Raw genomic sequence first — 15,091 nt, forward strand, 5'->3', positions numbered from 1 at the left:
TGTATTGATTGACTGGGTAGCGTGGCTTCGGGGAAGGGCTTCCTCCCCTTTTCTCAGACTAGGAACCCTGGAAAATGGAGAAGCTGTGCTAATAGAGTGGGGCCAGAAATTCCCACTCTAGAATGCTCTAGAATGTTGGGAGACACCCAGGATGTGAGGCCAGGGACTTTCTGGAACTGTTGGTTCTGGCCCCACCCGACCCCAGGCAGTCCCCAGCTGTCGGCACAGTCGTATGGGGAGGGGGCTTGCACAAAGTTGGAGCCAGAGGACAGAGCTGGGCTACTGGAGAAGGATGGGGAAACCTCTCTCAGACCACCTTGTCACCCGGCCTCAGCTCTCCGCCCCGGCGCTCAGAGGATAACTCTCACCCACCTCGTCCGCTTCTCTTAACCAGAGTAACCCAGGCTGCGCTCCGCCCTGCTCTCCTACCCCGAGCTGGCACGGAGGCGGGGCGCCAGAGGGGGGCCCCAGGCGCCCCGAGGTCTTGCCCTTGCGGCTCTCCGTTTGCGGGGGTGGGCGCCTTCTTCCGGGTAGGGGCCACGTGGCCCTGGCCGGGCGGGGGGCTCGGCCCACCCTGCGCCGGGCCCAGTGACTCAGGCCGCAGCTGTTCCCGCGTCACATGAGGGAGGCCGGCGGCCACTGGGCGGGGGAGGGGACCGTGGCTGGAGCCCGGGGCGGGGCCGCGCGGCAGGCGGGGCGGGAGCTGGGGGGCGCAGCTAGAGAGCCCCGGAGCCGCGGCGGGAGAGGAGCGCGCAGCCTTGGGGAGCCCAGGTGAGGCCGCGGGGCCCCGGCGGACTTCGGCGCGGGCTGGGAGAGACCACCGGCGGTCCCTTCCTCCAGGGCTCGCCCCAGGCCCGCGGAGACTCGCCCGGCGCTCTCCAGCCGCCCTCGAACAACTTTGATTCGAACTTCCCTGGGCCTGGGCAGGGTGTGGCGGGGGTGCCGGCCGCACTTTTTTTTTTGGTGGGCGGAAGGTCAGAGCCCAGGGGAAAGCGACTGGGGCAGGGGTCGGGGTAGGGCTGAAGACCGTTTCTCCCGGCTGGGTGTTGGGTGGGGAGAGGGTGTTTGACGCCCGGAGACTGAAGGGCCGAGGGTCGGCGTCAGGCTCGAGCCCCTGCCGACGCCCTCGGATCTATCCTGCGCCCCAGAGGCGGCGGGGCGGGGTCCGGGCTTCTTGGCCGTCGCCCCCACCCCTCTCCTGCGGGTAGAGAGGGGGCTGGGAGACGTGGTTCCGACCGCGGGTTTCCGGGTGGGAGGGGCCGGGAATCGGGGCCGTGTAGGGAAGCCCTCGAGGGCCGGCCGGGAGCCCGGAAACCGAGGTCCCCCTTCGGCCAGTTTTAATCCCCCCGCCCTCGTCTCTGCCCCAGGCCCGGCAGCCATGGCGGTGGAAGGAGGAATGAAATGTGTGAAGTTCTTGCTCTACGTCCTCCTGCTGGCCTTTTGCGTGAGTGGCGAGGGGTCCTGGGGGGCGCGCCGGCAGGGTGCGGGGAGACCTGGCTCCACAGTGGTGAGGGCTGAGGGAATAAGAATTAAGGCAGCTGGAGACCAGATGTGGAAAGAAAGCCAGGGAAAGACAGCGCGGCCACTCCCTCCTCCAGTTTTCCTGGACACCTGAGGCTTGTTTCCACCGAGAATGGCCATCCTGGGTGTGCAGCAACCCCTACCCCCATCCCTCCTGCCTGGCCCTTCCTGTCTGGTGACCCAACCACTTGTGATATGGGGCAGTGGGGCAACCAGCCAACCGCCTGATGCTATCGCCATGAGGCTTCCCTTCGCTCTCCCTTCTCCCCTCTCTTCCTCCCCACCCCCCTCATCCCTCTCCAGTCCCTCTCCCCCTTTCCGTCCTCCCAGCGCTTGGGGGTGAGGAAGGGCTCTGCCCACGTCAATTTGCTCCTGCCCTGGGCTCCTGGCTTGAGAGGCTACTGTTTGTCTAGGGAGGGGCACATCACTCTTGCCCCCTTTTCCTCTTCTCTTCTCCTGGCTTAACTGGCCAGAGGAACCTTAGTCACAGCTGATGCGCGTGGGGTGTGCACTGGAGGATAGTGAGGGAACAGTTCTGGGAGAGAATTGAACTGGGAGTCCTGGAGGCCCTTAGAAAGCATTATTCTAGGTCAGAAATACGTGCCTTGGGGTCAAGGCTTTCTGGGAGGTCTTTGAATTTGGTCACTTCCCTGATTGAAGAGCTGGGAGGGTATCAAGGGAGGTGGGGGCAGGCAAGGATGGGTCATCCCCCTTCCCTACAGCCAAAGAAGTTCCCTGGAGGTGTGAGAATCTCTCCTCCGGATGGGGTCACGTCTGTGTCCTAGGTGTACCCCTTGCCCTCCACCATGGAGGACCACTGTGTGGTGGATCAGGCCTAATGCTCACCTGCTTTCCTCTTAGGCCTGTGCAGTGGGACTGATTGCTGTGGGTGTCGGGGCACAGCTTGTCCTGAGTCAGACCATAATCCAGGGGGCTACCCCTGGCTCTCTGTTGCCTGTGGTCATCATCGCAGTGGGTGTCTTCCTCTTCCTCGTGGCCTTTGTGGGCTGCTGCGGGGCCTGCAAGGAGAACTATTGTCTTATGATCACGGTGAGTGGGAGGCAGGACCAACATAGGTGGTCTGGGACTGCCAGAGCAACTTGGTTGGGGCTCAGGAAGGTGGGTGAGGTGAGGTGGGTGGGTAAGGAAGACCTTTATGAGTGTCCAGGGACCGGCTATGCCAGGACGGGCCCCTGTAATGCATAGACTCCAAACCTGACTCCTGTCCTTTGCTCCTGCAGTTTGCCATCTTTCTGTCTCTTATCATGTTGGTGGAGGTGGCTGCAGCCATTGCTGGCTATGTGTTTAGAGATAAGGTAAGCAGGGAATAACGGGAAGGGCCTGCCTCAGCCTGGTCTGGGACCCAGGTGCTTGAATTCTGACGGCAGCAGTGCTCCTCCGTACCCTCAGGTGATGTCAGAGTTTAATAACAACTTCCGGCAGCAGATGGAGAATTACCCGAAAAACAACCACACTGCTTCGATCCTGGACAGGATGCAGGCAGATGTGAGTGGGGTTGCTGGGAGCAGGGGTGATGGGAATAGAGAATTCTCATCTCCAAGGCTGGGTGTGGTGGCTCACACCTGTAATCTCAGCACTTTTGGAGGCCGAGGTGGGCAGATCACGTGAAGTCAGAAGTTTGAGACTAGCCTGGCCAACATGGTGAAACCCTGTCTCTACTAAAAATACAAAAATTAGCCAGGTGTGGTGGTGAGTGCCTGTAATCCCAGCTGCTCAGGAGGGTGAGGCAGGAGAATCGCTTGAACCTAGGAGGCAGAGGTTGCAGTGAGCTGAGATCAAGCCATCACACTCCAGTCTGGGCAACAGAGCAAGTCTGTCTCAAAAAAAAAAAAAAAAGAATTCTCATCTCCATATTGATGGTGAAGGTTCACTTAACACCCTTCTTCTCCATATTTCTTCCCTCCCCCAGTTTAAGTGCTGTGGGGCTGCTAACTACACAGATTGGGAGAAAATCCCTTCCATGTCGAAGAACCGAGTCCCTGACTCCTGCTGCATTAATGTCACTGTGGGCTGTGGGATTAATTTCAACGAGAAGGCGATCCATAAGGAGGTAGGGAGGAAACTGTGTATGGGACTTGGGAAACCTGGGAAATGTTTTAGAAGGCAAGAGACCCAGGATGGAGGTGGACAGCGTCAGGGATGGGGAGGGGATCTGGAAATGGTAAGGGTGGGGTGAAAGGTACCGGGGCAGGGAAGAGACTGATGGACCAGGGGAGGGGATTGGGGTGGGAAGTTTCTGATGGTGCTTTTATCCTTTGTGCCTGCCACCCTTCAGGGCTGTGTGGAGAAGATTGGCGGCTGGCTGAGGAAAAACGTGCTGGTGGTGGCTGCAGCAGCTCTTGGAATTGCTTTTGTTGAGGTAAGAGATAACCCTGAGAGAGGGCTGGGACTCAATTTAGGGTGCCTGGAGGATAGGGGCCGAGGGGAGGAGGGTGCTGAGCAGGAGGTACTGACCTGGGAGTGTGTGTTTGGAGTCTCTTGCATGGGTCTCGGGTAGCTGGCCCTTCTGACTCCTCTCCATCCCCATCCCCATCTTTCCTTCTAGGTTTTGGGAATTGTCTTTGCCTGCTGCCTTGTGAAGAGTATCAGAAGTGGCTACGAGGTGATGTAGGGGTCTGGTCTCCTCAGCCTCCTCATCTGGGGGAGTGGAATAGTATCCTCCAGGTTTTTCAATTAAACGGATTATTTTTTCAGACCGAAAAGAGAAATGGTCTGAGTTTGTCTTAGAGTGATGCTTGATTCCTTCCTTTCCTTACTCATGTTGCCTGTCCTCTGGGACCTTACTGCATGTGTACTTCGAGAAGGTCTATTCTGGGGGGTGTTTGGGAAAGGACGACTTTGCTGAAGGTGTTGGTTGGACAGGCGGTGGGAGAAGTGAGGATCCAGAGACTGTAGTGCTTTCTGCCCCCTAGTCTTACGCTGCCAGGCTCACTGTGATCATTCATGAAGCCATCTGCTGCGTAAGTCAAAGCAGCTCCCCAGAAAGGTCCCACCTGGGAGAGCCCAGCCCACATCTGCCTTGGACATCTTCCTGGCCGCCTGTGCACCGCTAAGGGCCCAGCAACTCCCTTCCTGGTCAATCCTCAAGGGATCCAGCTCCTTTTTTTTTTTTGAGACGGAGTCTTGCTTTGTCGCCCAGGCTGCAGTGCAGTGGTGCATCTCGGCTCACTGCAAGCTCCGCCTCCCGGGTTTACGCCATTCTCCTGCCTCAGCCTCCCAGTAGCTGGGACTACAGGCGCCCGCCACCACGCCCGGCTAATTTTTTGTATTTTTAGTAGAGACGGAGTTCCACCATGTTGGCCAGGATGGTCTCGATCTCCTGACCTCGTGATCTGCCCACCTCAGCCTCTCAAAGTGCTGGCATTACAGGCGTGGGCCACCGCGCCCGGCAGCTCCTTTCAAAGTGTGGTTAAGTTGCCTTGACACCTGTGTGGCCAGTGTCCTTAGCAGGAGAATTTACGTGAACATTGCCTTTTCTTCCATGGAAGCCACCCAGCGTGGCCCCGACCCCTCTTCATCACCTGCTCTTCTCCCCCAAGGAATATAAAGACCATTCCCAGTACAGACACTGAATTGCAACCTTACTCCCCTTCAGAAAATAAGGGAAACGTATCAAAGTGCCCTCTGATGGCCACTCCTCGAGGTGCAGCTGTAGATGTGAGGCAGTTCCTTGGCGCCCCACTGTGGGTGCTAGCTGTTTTGCAGGCACTAAACGGGCCACAGACCGTGAGCATGTCGGTTTGGCGTAGTTGGCACTTAAATGGGGTCAGCCTTCCACTGGGCACATTCATTTCTGCCCACCTTCTTTTATTTTTTAAACAATACACTTTTGTTAGTGCTTATTTTGTGGCAGGCACCAGGCAGTACCAGGGTGGGGGCAGAAATAAAGTCCTTGCCCTTGAAAAACAATCTCTTGCTGGAAGGCTGGATTCAGTAGACCGCTTGGGCAGGCTTGGGAAGGATCCAGGTGAGCACAGCATCCACCAGGCTGGCTGGCAGGTAGGAGGCAGGCAGCCAGAGCAGCTTGGCATCCCAGCCCGGGCTGTAGCGGGTTCGGGGGTGTCGAGCAGTCAGGGCATGCTCCAGGCATTGGCTCACCTTGGTTAGGTCCGGGTCACAGATCAGGTTCATGATGCGCTGTTGCATTTTCAGGTCTGCACCCCATAGGTGGTTGCAATCAGTTTCCCTTCCCCACTCCAGCCCATCTTAGGTACTGTCTTCTGGGGCCCTGGGCTTGTCACCCTCAGTCCCCTCCTCAGTGTGGGGAGTGGGCAGGTTCCACATGGCCTGAGCACTCTTGTGGCATCCCATTCACCCTCAACCCTGCCCTGGGTGCCCCACCCACCTCCCAGCAGTCTTCTGCAGGACTGGCCTTTCTGGTACTCTTGTTTCCCTTCATGTGCCCTGTGTGGGCTTGGCTACTCACACTTGGTGAGGAAGGCCCCCCCATAGTGGGCCTGTGTGGCAGGAGGTAGCCGTGCCCAGCAGGCCTGCAGGGTTTTCTCCAGACTCTCCAGGTTGGTCACAGGGGTTCGGAAGAAGCCAGGCTCCACGATGGAGACTCGTATCCCAAAATGAGCCACATCCCGCCTAGAAGAGGGGCAGAGGGAAGTTGCTGGGTTCTTGCTCTATAGGGAGGGGACTTTGAGGGACATGGGTTGGGGAGCTGAGAAAGTTACCACAGACCAGGGACAAGAGTTTTGATGGAGATGCCTACTACCCTGGGACAAGGGTCAAGTGGGGTAGAGGGAGGAAAGTATTTTTGAGGTTTGTTTTCTTTGATCTAGAGCAGGGGTCAGCACATTTTTTTCTTAAAGGGCCAGAGAGTTAATATTTTAAGCACGGCAGGCCAAGAAACAAAATTAATGATATTATCAGGTACTTATATAACAGTTTACAATGTAACCATTTAAAAATCTAAAAACCATTATTAGCTTGTAGGCAGCTGGCCAGATCTGGCTTGAGTACTGAGTTTGCCAATTCCTGACCTAGAGGAACCCCATTCCCTTGCTCCTGAAACACAGGGTTGAGCCCTGAGTGCTGGATATTGAAGGGTATAGTCTCATATTTGCTGGAGGGTAAGCTGATGGGGAAAGTGGGGATACATCCCGTTGCTCTGGCACAGATGTAGAAATCCACGTATAGGTAAGGAGCAGGAGGGGAAGGGAGAAAAAAATCCAAGTATAAAGTATGTGTTCCAGTATGCAGTGGCTCACGCCTATAATCCCAACACTTTGGGAGGCCCAGGCGGAAGCATCACTTGAGGCCGGGAGTTTGAGACAAGTCTGGTCACCACAGCAAGACCCCATCTATAAAAAAAATACTAGCCAGGCATGCTGGCAGGCGCCTGTGGTCTCAGCTACTCAGGAGGCTGAGGTGTAAGTATCGCTTGAGCTGCTTGAGCCTAGGAGTTTGAAGCTGCAGTGGGCTGTGACTGCGCCATTGCACTCCATCCTGGATGACAACAAGGCCTCGTCTCAAAACTAAAAAAAAAAAACGTGTGTTCCATGATGCTGCCTGGAAAATTCAGGCTGAGAGGGACAAAAGGAGATTATTTGCTGAGTGATGGTGACAAAGGCAGGCTTCCTTAGAAGGTGGACTAAGCTTAGGCGCCTTGTACTTCTGCTAAGAACTTAGGCCTTGGGCTGTGTGTGGTGGCTCACGCAGGTGGATCACCTGAGGTCAGGAGTTCGAAACCAGCCTGGCCAACATGGTGTAACCCCATCTCTACTAAAAATACAAAAAAATTAGCTGGGAGTAGTGGCGGGTGCCTGTAATCCCAGCTAATTGGGAGGCTAAGGCAGGACAATTGCATGAACCTGAGAGGCAGGGGTTGCAGTGAGCTGAGATCTTGCCATTGCACTTCAGCCTAGGCAACAAGAGGAAAACTCTCAAACAAACAAAAAAACAAAAACCAAACAAAAAGAACTCAGGCCCTGCTCCCCTGTTGTCCTCATCATGTCTCCTTCATGCTCCCATGGAACTTTGAACCTTATTGTTTAAAGATGAGAGAGGCAAGGCCGGGTGTGGTGGCTCACATCTGTAATCCCAGCACTTTGGGAGGCCGAGGCGGGCAGATCACGAGGTCAGGAGTTAGAGACCAACCTGGCCAACATAGTGAAACCCCATCTCTACTAAAAATACAAAAATTAGCCAGGCATGGTGGCACGTGCCTGTAGCCCCAGCTACTTGGGAGGCTGAGGCAGGAGAATCGCTTGAAACCGGGAGGCGGAGGTTGTGGTGAGCCAAGATCGCGCCACTGCACTCCAGCCTGGCGACAGAGCGAGACTCCATCACAAAAAACAAAAAACAAATGCGTTAAAAATGGGTAAAGAGAAGTAATCTACTTATGGTCACAAAGCTTACATAAGGGTGGGGTTTGAACTCATGAAGTCTAGCCTTAAACTGTCTTTTCTTAACTATTCCAATGTGCTGTACCTTAACCATCTCTGCTGGCCCATGTTTGTTGAGTGGGCTGCTCTTAGTCCTGGAACCCAGAGCCCTGTACCCCTCACCTCAGACTGTCAGAGAAGGCCTCCAGGCCAAATTTGGAGACACAGTAGCCCCCACCATTGGCTGCCAGGCGACCCAGGACGCTGGTGATGTTGATCACCCGGCCCCGGGCTTGCTGCAGCAGAGGCAGCAGGGCAAGGGTGACCCCGATGGGACCCATTGTGTTCACATTCAGCACCCGCTGGAAATCATCCCGGGTCAGCCATGGTGTGGGTCCGATGATACCAGCCACACCAGCATTATTCACCAGACCAAAAAGCCCTGTGGGGAGATGAGAAGGATGCTGGGGGTAGGTAAGGCACTCCCACAGCCCCCTCTTCTTCCTGGGAGCATCTGAAAACTGCTCCTCCTCAAATAGTCCCTTTAGCTTACCACAGCCCTTGCAGGTGACTCCTGGGGTCACTGTGGGGATCAGGACACCCCACACCATATTCCTGGTGGTCTACCATACTTACCTGCTTCCTTAACATGCGTCTCCACCCACTTGGCTGCCTGCTGGACGCTCTGGGGATCAGTGATATCCAGCAGGGTAGTGTGGAGGCGGGAGGAGGCCACCCGCTGCAGGTCCTCGGCCCCAGAGGGGGTCAGGCAGCTGGCCAGGACTCGGAAGCCTCTCTGGTCCAGCTGCAGTGCCAGAAGGCGCCCAAAGCCTGAGTCACAGCCGGTGATGAAGACAAAGGCATCGCTGGCGGGCAGGCTCTGCCGGTCCCTGAGCAACCACAGCACTGCCCAGAGTATGGCACCCAGCAGCAGAGGCAGCCACATAGCTGGAGCCCAAGTGACCTACAGGTGGCAGCCTAGGCTGGGCAGAAAAACTTGTCCAGTTTACTGCAGCCCTCAAGCCGTTTCCCCTAATACCTTCCCTAGCTGGAAGCATCTGGTGTGAGCATATTGAGAAATTATCTGGTTGGTAGATAATTGGCCAACTATGGCTCATCTGTGCAAAGCAAAGATGTGGGCAGACCCTGTATTTGTGGCTAATTTAACTAAAGCCACATGAGCCAGGTCCTGTGTACAGACCCGTTGTATGGAGCAGAGGCATCTTCTTGCTTGCCTCACACTTTCTCTCCTACTAAACCAGGGACACTGAACCTTCTATATGCAACCTGGGCCTTGTGTTTGGAATGATGTATAGGGCCAAGAACCCTGCATTTAGTCCTGGTGGCCTCAGATTTGCTGTGTGATGCTGAGCATCTCACTGTCTCTCTCAACCTATTTTCTCACCTACGAAGTGGGGCTAAGACCCACCAGCTCCACCTCAGAGTTGTGGAGGATCAAAGGGGACAATGTGTGAGGAAGCATGTTAAAAGCTGAAAGTTTTGAGTTGGCAATACATGTAATATCTAGCTAGTCTTCTCATAGTTCCCCCAGCTCCCAGTATCTACTTACCTCCTGAGGGGAAAGCTGGCAGGTACTACAGCACCCAAAGCTGATTCTTTTGCTTTTGTTTAAGAGACTCCTCCCAGTCTTCCCAGCCTCCCACACTAGCTACTGCTAAGGCCAAAGTCTGGAGTGGGTGGACTTGGATGCCAGGCGTATTAAGTGTATGTGTGACAGGGTGGGGATAGGGCTGGGGAGGAGGAGGAGCCAGGGAGGCTGGAGCTTGCTTGCCTGGCTGAAGCCAGGACTTGGCAGAGGCCAGATTTGCCTAGGCTCCCCCCACCCCTTGGCTGTCTTTCTCAGCCTGGGTTCCTGACCATCTATGTCATGGTCTCGGAGGAGGAGGGAGCTGTCAAGGATGGCAGCTGCACTGCTCTGTTGGTAACGGTTACTGGACCTGTCATCCCTCCCCCTTCTCAGCCCTGAAGCGCCCCCAGGAATTCATCTCCCACCTGGCTCAGACTCATGACACTGCTTAGTGTTAGCCTGGGAGAGGCCATGAGCACGTGGAGAGGCAGAGAGCCAGAGCTGGGGACCAGGCCTGTACCTTGCCTTGTTTCTCTTCTGTAGGAAATAAGTCCTGAATTAGGAAGCTTGGGGCAGGGCTACTAGGACCTTCTCTCAGGAGGGATGGGAACTCCCACCCTCTGCTTGCCTAACAGACACCTGCACAAACGCCATGGAGGAGAAGAGAGTTGGGACAGTAAGAGGAAGCTAGTTCCACCCTCTACCCAAAAGATACCTGTCCCTCAGGGAAACCATCTTTGAACCTTCCACTCCCACCCCCAACACAGGAGCTAGTAGCTCTTCGAAACACACCACAGAGAAATGGAGGCTTGTGTTTTATTCAAGGCTTGTCAGCCTCCTTCCTTCCCCCTGTGGGTGAGGTAGGAGGGATGGGGTCGGGGGAGGGAACAGGGGCTAGGAAGGGGCAGATTGCAGTTGCCCTTTGTAGACATATTCCAGTGCAGTGGCAATGGTGCGCATGTCCAGCTCGATGCTCCGAGCCCAGTTCTCCACATCCCCAATTTCCTGGGAAGGGGGAGAGGAGGTGGGAGCCCAGGAATCAGAATGGGTAGAGTATGGCTTCCAGTCTGGGGAATACGTTTTATTCATCTCCTGGAAAAGGCTTTACTTGGACTCACCAACTGCTTTTCTTTCTCTCTCTACCTTTTCTGACACTGGGGCTATAGATGGGGTTTCTGGGACCACCCTACTTCCTCCTTGACCTAAACCTGAGGTAAACTGACTGGAGGCAGCCAATGGAGACCCAGGATTGGGGTGGTGAGGTAGGGAGTATGGCCCACCTTGAGTGCCTGGTTGAAGTTCTCCACCATTCCGATCCACTGGCCTGTCTGCTTGGCAAATTGGGCAGCCTGGACCTGTAGGGTCTTCACCTCATGGTCCAGCTTTCTCTGGTTCATGTAGGCCTGGGCCACACTGGGGGGTTGGAGGAGGGAGGAGATGAGCTCACCCGGCTAGTTGGGGGTGGTCTCCAGGACTAATATTCCATTGCAGCAGTGGGAGTTCAGCCAAGAATCAGGGCTCATAATTTTGGCCATTTTTGGATGTGATGCAAATGACTACCAGTACATGCAAATAAACCCAGCTCCTTCCTCTCACTCCCAGGATTCCCAGGAGAGCCAAGCTCGGAGCTGACTAGAAACATACCAGCTCCAACCCCCAAAAAGGAGTTCCTGCAGCTGAGTGGGGGAAGGGAGGGAAAACCTAGAGTGATATCCCTGAGGAAAAAGCTGGGAGGAAAAAAGGGGCATGGAAAAACTGGGAAAATCCAGCAGGAGGGACACATCTGGCAGTGATTGGAAGCCCAGGGATCTATGCAAGAAGTTGGAGAGGGAAATTGGCCCCTCCCTGAAGCTGGGGTAGGATGGGAGCGCAAACCCCTCCCCAGAAACTCTGGGTCAAAAGAGGATATCCCAGGGGTTTCTCCTCAGCTCTCAGTTGCTCTTCCAAGCCTTCGCCCACACAGATCAAGGAACACACACACACACACACACACACACACACACACACACACACACACACACACGCTCCCTCCCTTCTGTCTTAGACACTAGTTTTTCTTTTCAATCAAGGTATGGGCTGTGGTTACCATTACTACCATGGGGTTGGTGTCCCCAACCTTCTGCCAATGTTTTAGGCCCTCCTCCACCCCCGCAATAATTGTTCTCCTTTATTGGCTGCTGAATTTTTCACTTCCCACCCCAAAGCTCTAGTCAGCCAGGAGATTCCACATCCGGTGCCCCTACCCACTGGAATGTGTGGGGGCTAGAGCGGGGAAGGGGTTGGTGAGGGCTGAGGGAGTGGGCAGGACACCTGACAGGGGCCAAGATAGACTAAGCCTTTGTTTTCCTTTCCTGGGAATGAGGGGAGCTGTGGGCAGCAACACAAAACCCTTTCTAATCTGGCTTTGGCTTAGCTGCCCTCTAAGCTGAAAATGGGGTGGCCTCTAGCAAAGGAAAAGAAGAGGGAGAAGCCTGCGCCAATCTCACTAATGATGGGCACAGCAGAGCCCAGGAGGCACCAATGTGGGAGGGAGGAAGTGGGAGGGCAGACCCTGTCCCTTCTTTTTGGGAGACAGCTGGGTCACTGTCAAGGGTGGGGTAGGAACTGAAACAGACTCCCCTGAGAGTTCCTGAACTCCTGGTTATCCCCATTGACCACCTGCTTCTATATTCACACTGAGTAAAGAGAGCTGCCTGGAGAGAAGGGAGATCGGAGGCCCCAACCACAACTTTCTTTTTCTCAACCTTCCCCCATGATGAATAATGAAGATGACCCCAGCCTCTGCATGGATCACTTGGATGACTCAGTCTCTGGATTCACACCAAGCTGCTCTACTTGACCTGGGGTGGAAGGTACCATACTGCCTTTCTTCCAACAGGCAGACTAGCAAATCATAATCTCTGCACGCTTCTGGGTCACTCAGGGTCAAGAGACAATATTCTTTGCTTTTTCCCAAGTCTTTGACTGTTACTGGCATTCTCATTTAGAGCTGGGGCAGGGTGTGGTCCCCAGAGACCCAGCAGGAAGGTAAGAGACAGCCTGGCTCTGCCATAGCTCCTGGAACAGGTTCTACTCTCACCACCACCAGCTGTGCCATCTCTTTCCTGCCAGCTGCTCCCCAGCCTTGCCAGAGGGTGGGAGGCAAGGAGAGGGTGGTAAGCTGCAATGAAGGAGGGTGCTCTCCCTCCTGCTGAAATGACAGCTGGACTTGGAAGGGTGAAGGGAGGTGGGCAGATGGCATCAAGTTGTAATGCCAGGGAAGTCAATGTGGGGAAGAGGAAATCTGGCTGCTTCTCTAACCACTGCAGCTGTTCCTCCCTTGCCCAGTGCTAGGACTCAGAGTTGAATCAAGTTTCTCTATGTAGAGCTGGGAGGGGAGGGGTAGGATAGGTGAATTAGTGGAACATCCCACCACTTCAACAGCGGTCTGAGGGTCAGACTGGCCAGTGCCTAAACTTGGGCGGGTTGGGGAAGGAGGAAACTGGTGTTGATGAGAAAGAGGTTCATACCCCACATTGAGGTGATCCACCAAAGCTTCTGTCAGGCAGGTCGCTGCAGTGATAGCCTCTCGCCTCCTCTTCTCTGGGGAGAGGGGGAAAAGGAATTGGAGGGGAGACTTGGGTTTTTGAGGGGTAGTGTTAAAGGTTCCTTACCCACCCATTACTATTTTGCTAGTTGCCGAAATTTCTTAACTAATCTCTGAACGCCAGAGCTGAAAGGGACCTTGCAAAACATAGCGCAACCTCTTTCATTTTAGAGATGAGGAAACTGGTACCCTGGGAGGGAAACGGACTCACTCAGGGACGCCAGGAAGTCAGCGGCAGCGCCCAGGACTCCCGACTCCCAGACACTCTTTCTCCACTATCTTGGCCGAAGAATCGGTAACTCCGAGATTCCAGCCCGGACTCAGGAAACAAATGCCCCACCTCCGTTCCGGGGGTTTCAGGCCTCCAAGAAGCCCATCTCTGGAGGGTTCCCCACACCCTCCTCCCTACAGTCGCTCCTTCCTACCGCCAGGACGAGAGGCTCCCAGGGCCAATAAGCAGGGCGCTCCGGGGCAGGGGCGGGGCTGAGGTGCGGCAGGTCGGGGGTTAGGGGCGTTGCCGAGGGGACCGGAGTATTGCCCAAGGGACCAGAGCCAGTTGGCAAGGGAAAGGAGTTTCAAAAAAAAGCCGCCCTGAAATTCCCTCTCCCCCATGCCCGTTGCCCGCTAGCTAGCGTCCTTCCCTGGATATGGGTAGTCACTCGAGATCCAGGCTCCGGGCTGAAGCTAGGCCGCGGCCGGAAAGAAAACGGCCGACAGGATATTTGGCTCACCCTGTAGCTCCTTTCGTTCATTCTGCTTGGCCTGGTGTTCTTTTAGGAGGCGGGACAGCATGGTCACGTCGGGCTGGGGGCTGGGTACGTCGGGCCCCCTCCGGCTCCGGAAGCTGGAACGCTCACCTCGGCTCCCCGGGGCCATGTCACGTGGCCACTGTGTCACGTGAGGTTGGGAACCGCCCTCTTTTGAGACTTTGGGTGAAAATCTTGGCGGAGAAGAGAGGTAGAGGATTGCGGAGGGCAGGTGAACTCTTTTCTTTATTAGGAGCTTACTTTTTGGTGAGTGTTGGAAGAAGTATTTTTTAATACTCATATTGCCAAGCCAGTTTTTAACATTTTCTGTGGCTCTCAGGCTTCGAGGGCTGGTGGTGCCAGGCCGTCTATCACCGTTTGGTTGTTGAGGGAGCAGAAGCTCCCTGTGCTCATTTAAATTATTCTCCTTCCCTCTCCTTACCTCCTGGCAGTGCTAGCTGGTTCTCAGTTGATTCCCAGTTCCTTCCCTCAGGGAGAGAATGCTTTCCTGTCTCTCCCAACCCTCTTTCTTCTCACTACCCCACTGAAGTCTCTCAACTCTGGGTGATCATTGTAGAGAAGCATTTTAGGCACTTCAGACAGCCTCCTAGGGAGCTTGGCTAACTTGGCGGGCGGTGTGAATGTAGAATTTCATCTCTGTCCTTTTGTGGTCAGGAATGCGAACCCATTTCAGTCTTAGCAGAAGCTTAAGTGCTGTGCCAAAGTAAAAAGTAATTTATATAAGGCCTCTGTGAACTAAAAAGAAATGCTTCCGGGATTAACTCCAACGAGAACAAATATAAACATCATCAGCCTATTCTTGCTACTGGTACAATCTCTCTCGGTGCACTTTGCACTAACATGTTGGGTGACTTTGGGCAAGTTGCTTACCACTCTGGGTTCTAGTTTTCTCTTTAGTAAAACTAGGAGAAGGGATTGAATTAAATCGGTGGTTCTCAATCCTGGCTAAGCATTAGAATCTAAACATTAGAATCACAAAAATCACAAGGTTTATAAAAATGCCTTGATTGGCCGGGCGCGGTGGTTCACGCCTGTAATCCCAGCACTTTGGGGGGCCGAGGCGGGTGTATCACGAGGTCAGGAGTTCCAGACCAGGCTGAACAACACGGTGAAACCCTGTCTCTGCTAAAGATACAAAAATACAAAAATTTGCCAGGCGTGGTGATGCGCGCCTGTAATCCCAGCTACTCAGGAGGCTGAGGCAGGAGAATCGGGAGAATCACTTAAACCTGGGAGGCGGAGGTTTCAGTGAGCGGAGATCACACCACTGCACTCC

At 54.7% G+C, this 15,091-nt stretch overlaps 3 protein-coding genes across 3 annotated transcripts; 1 reads left to right on the forward strand and 2 right to left on the reverse strand.

Annotated features, from left to right (window-relative positions):
• Positions 1 to 512: 512 nt before the first annotated feature.
• Positions 513 to 4,268, forward strand: CD63 (CD63 molecule). The gene is made up of 8 exons (XM_010377846.2): positions 513 to 771; positions 1,368 to 1,444; positions 2,383 to 2,571; positions 2,763 to 2,837; positions 2,932 to 3,027; positions 3,452 to 3,592; positions 3,818 to 3,901; positions 4,088 to 4,268. Exons 2-8 carry the CDS (start codon positions 1,379 to 1,381, stop codon positions 4,151 to 4,153), a joined length of 717 nt encoding a protein of 238 aa, XP_010376148.1. The 5' UTR covers positions 513 to 771; positions 1,368 to 1,378; the 3' UTR covers positions 4,154 to 4,268.
• A 1,035-nt stretch (positions 4,269 to 5,303) lies between these two features.
• RDH5 (retinol dehydrogenase 5) lies at positions 5,304 to 10,106 on the reverse strand. Its single transcript, XM_030938788.1, has 4 exons — positions 8,511 to 10,106; positions 8,058 to 8,316; positions 5,969 to 6,132; positions 5,304 to 5,696 (listed from the first exon to the last, which is right to left on the reverse strand). Exons 1-4 carry the CDS (start codon positions 8,818 to 8,820, stop codon positions 5,473 to 5,475), a joined length of 957 nt encoding a protein of 318 aa, XP_030794648.1. The 5' UTR covers positions 8,821 to 10,106; the 3' UTR covers positions 5,304 to 5,472.
• Positions 10,107 to 10,258: 152 nt separating this feature from the next.
• BLOC1S1 (biogenesis of lysosomal organelles complex 1 subunit 1) lies at positions 10,259 to 13,985 on the reverse strand. Its single transcript, XM_030938789.1, has 4 exons — positions 13,780 to 13,985; positions 12,972 to 13,044; positions 10,743 to 10,875; positions 10,259 to 10,467 (listed from the first exon to the last, which is right to left on the reverse strand). Exons 1-4 carry the CDS (start codon positions 13,922 to 13,924, stop codon positions 10,357 to 10,359), a joined length of 462 nt encoding a protein of 153 aa, XP_030794649.1. The 5' UTR covers positions 13,925 to 13,985; the 3' UTR covers positions 10,259 to 10,356.
• Positions 13,986 to 15,091: the final 1,106 nt, after the last annotated feature.

Source organism: Rhinopithecus roxellana, chromosome 10 (assembly GCF_007565055.1).
Source record: "Rhinopithecus roxellana isolate Shanxi Qingling chromosome 10, ASM756505v1, whole genome shotgun sequence".
In the NCBI taxonomy this organism is placed as follows: Eukaryota; Metazoa; Chordata; class Mammalia; order Primates; family Cercopithecidae; genus Rhinopithecus; species Rhinopithecus roxellana.

Coding starts and splice junctions, on each gene's coding strand:
- BLOC1S1 (XM_030938789.1), bottom strand. CDS start 13,924: ATGGCCCCGGGGAGCCGAGGTGAGCGTTCCAGCTTCCGGAGCCGGAGG. Junction 13,045..13,779: donor TGAACGAAAGGAGCTACAGG/GTGAGCCAAATA, acceptor CCCTCTCCCCAG/AGAAGAGGAGGCGAGAGGCT. Junction 10,468..10,742: donor ACTTCAACCAGGCACTCAAG/GTGGGCCATACT, acceptor CCCCCTTCCCAG/GAAATTGGGGATGTGGAGAA.
- RDH5 (XM_030938788.1), bottom strand. CDS start 8,820: ATGTGGCTGCCTCTGCTGCTGGGTGCCATACTCTGGGCAGTGCTGTGG. Junction 8,317..8,510: donor GACGCATGTTAAGGAAGCAG/GTAAGTATGGTA, acceptor ATCTCCCCACAG/GGCTTTTTGGTCTGGTGAAT. Junction 5,697..5,968: donor GGGGGCCTTCCTCACCAAGT/GTGAGTAGCCAA, acceptor TATGGGGTGCAG/ACCTGAAAATGCAACAGCGC.
- CD63 (XM_010377846.2), top strand. CDS start 1,379: ATGGCGGTGGAAGGAGGAATGAAATGTGTGAAGTTCTTGCTCTACGTC. Junction 2,838..2,931: donor GCTATGTGTTTAGAGATAAG/GTAAGCAGGGAA, acceptor CCGTACCCTCAG/GTGATGTCAGAGTTTAATAA. Junction 3,028..3,451: donor TGGACAGGATGCAGGCAGAT/GTGAGTGGGGTT, acceptor TCCCTCCCCCAG/TTTAAGTGCTGTGGGGCTGC.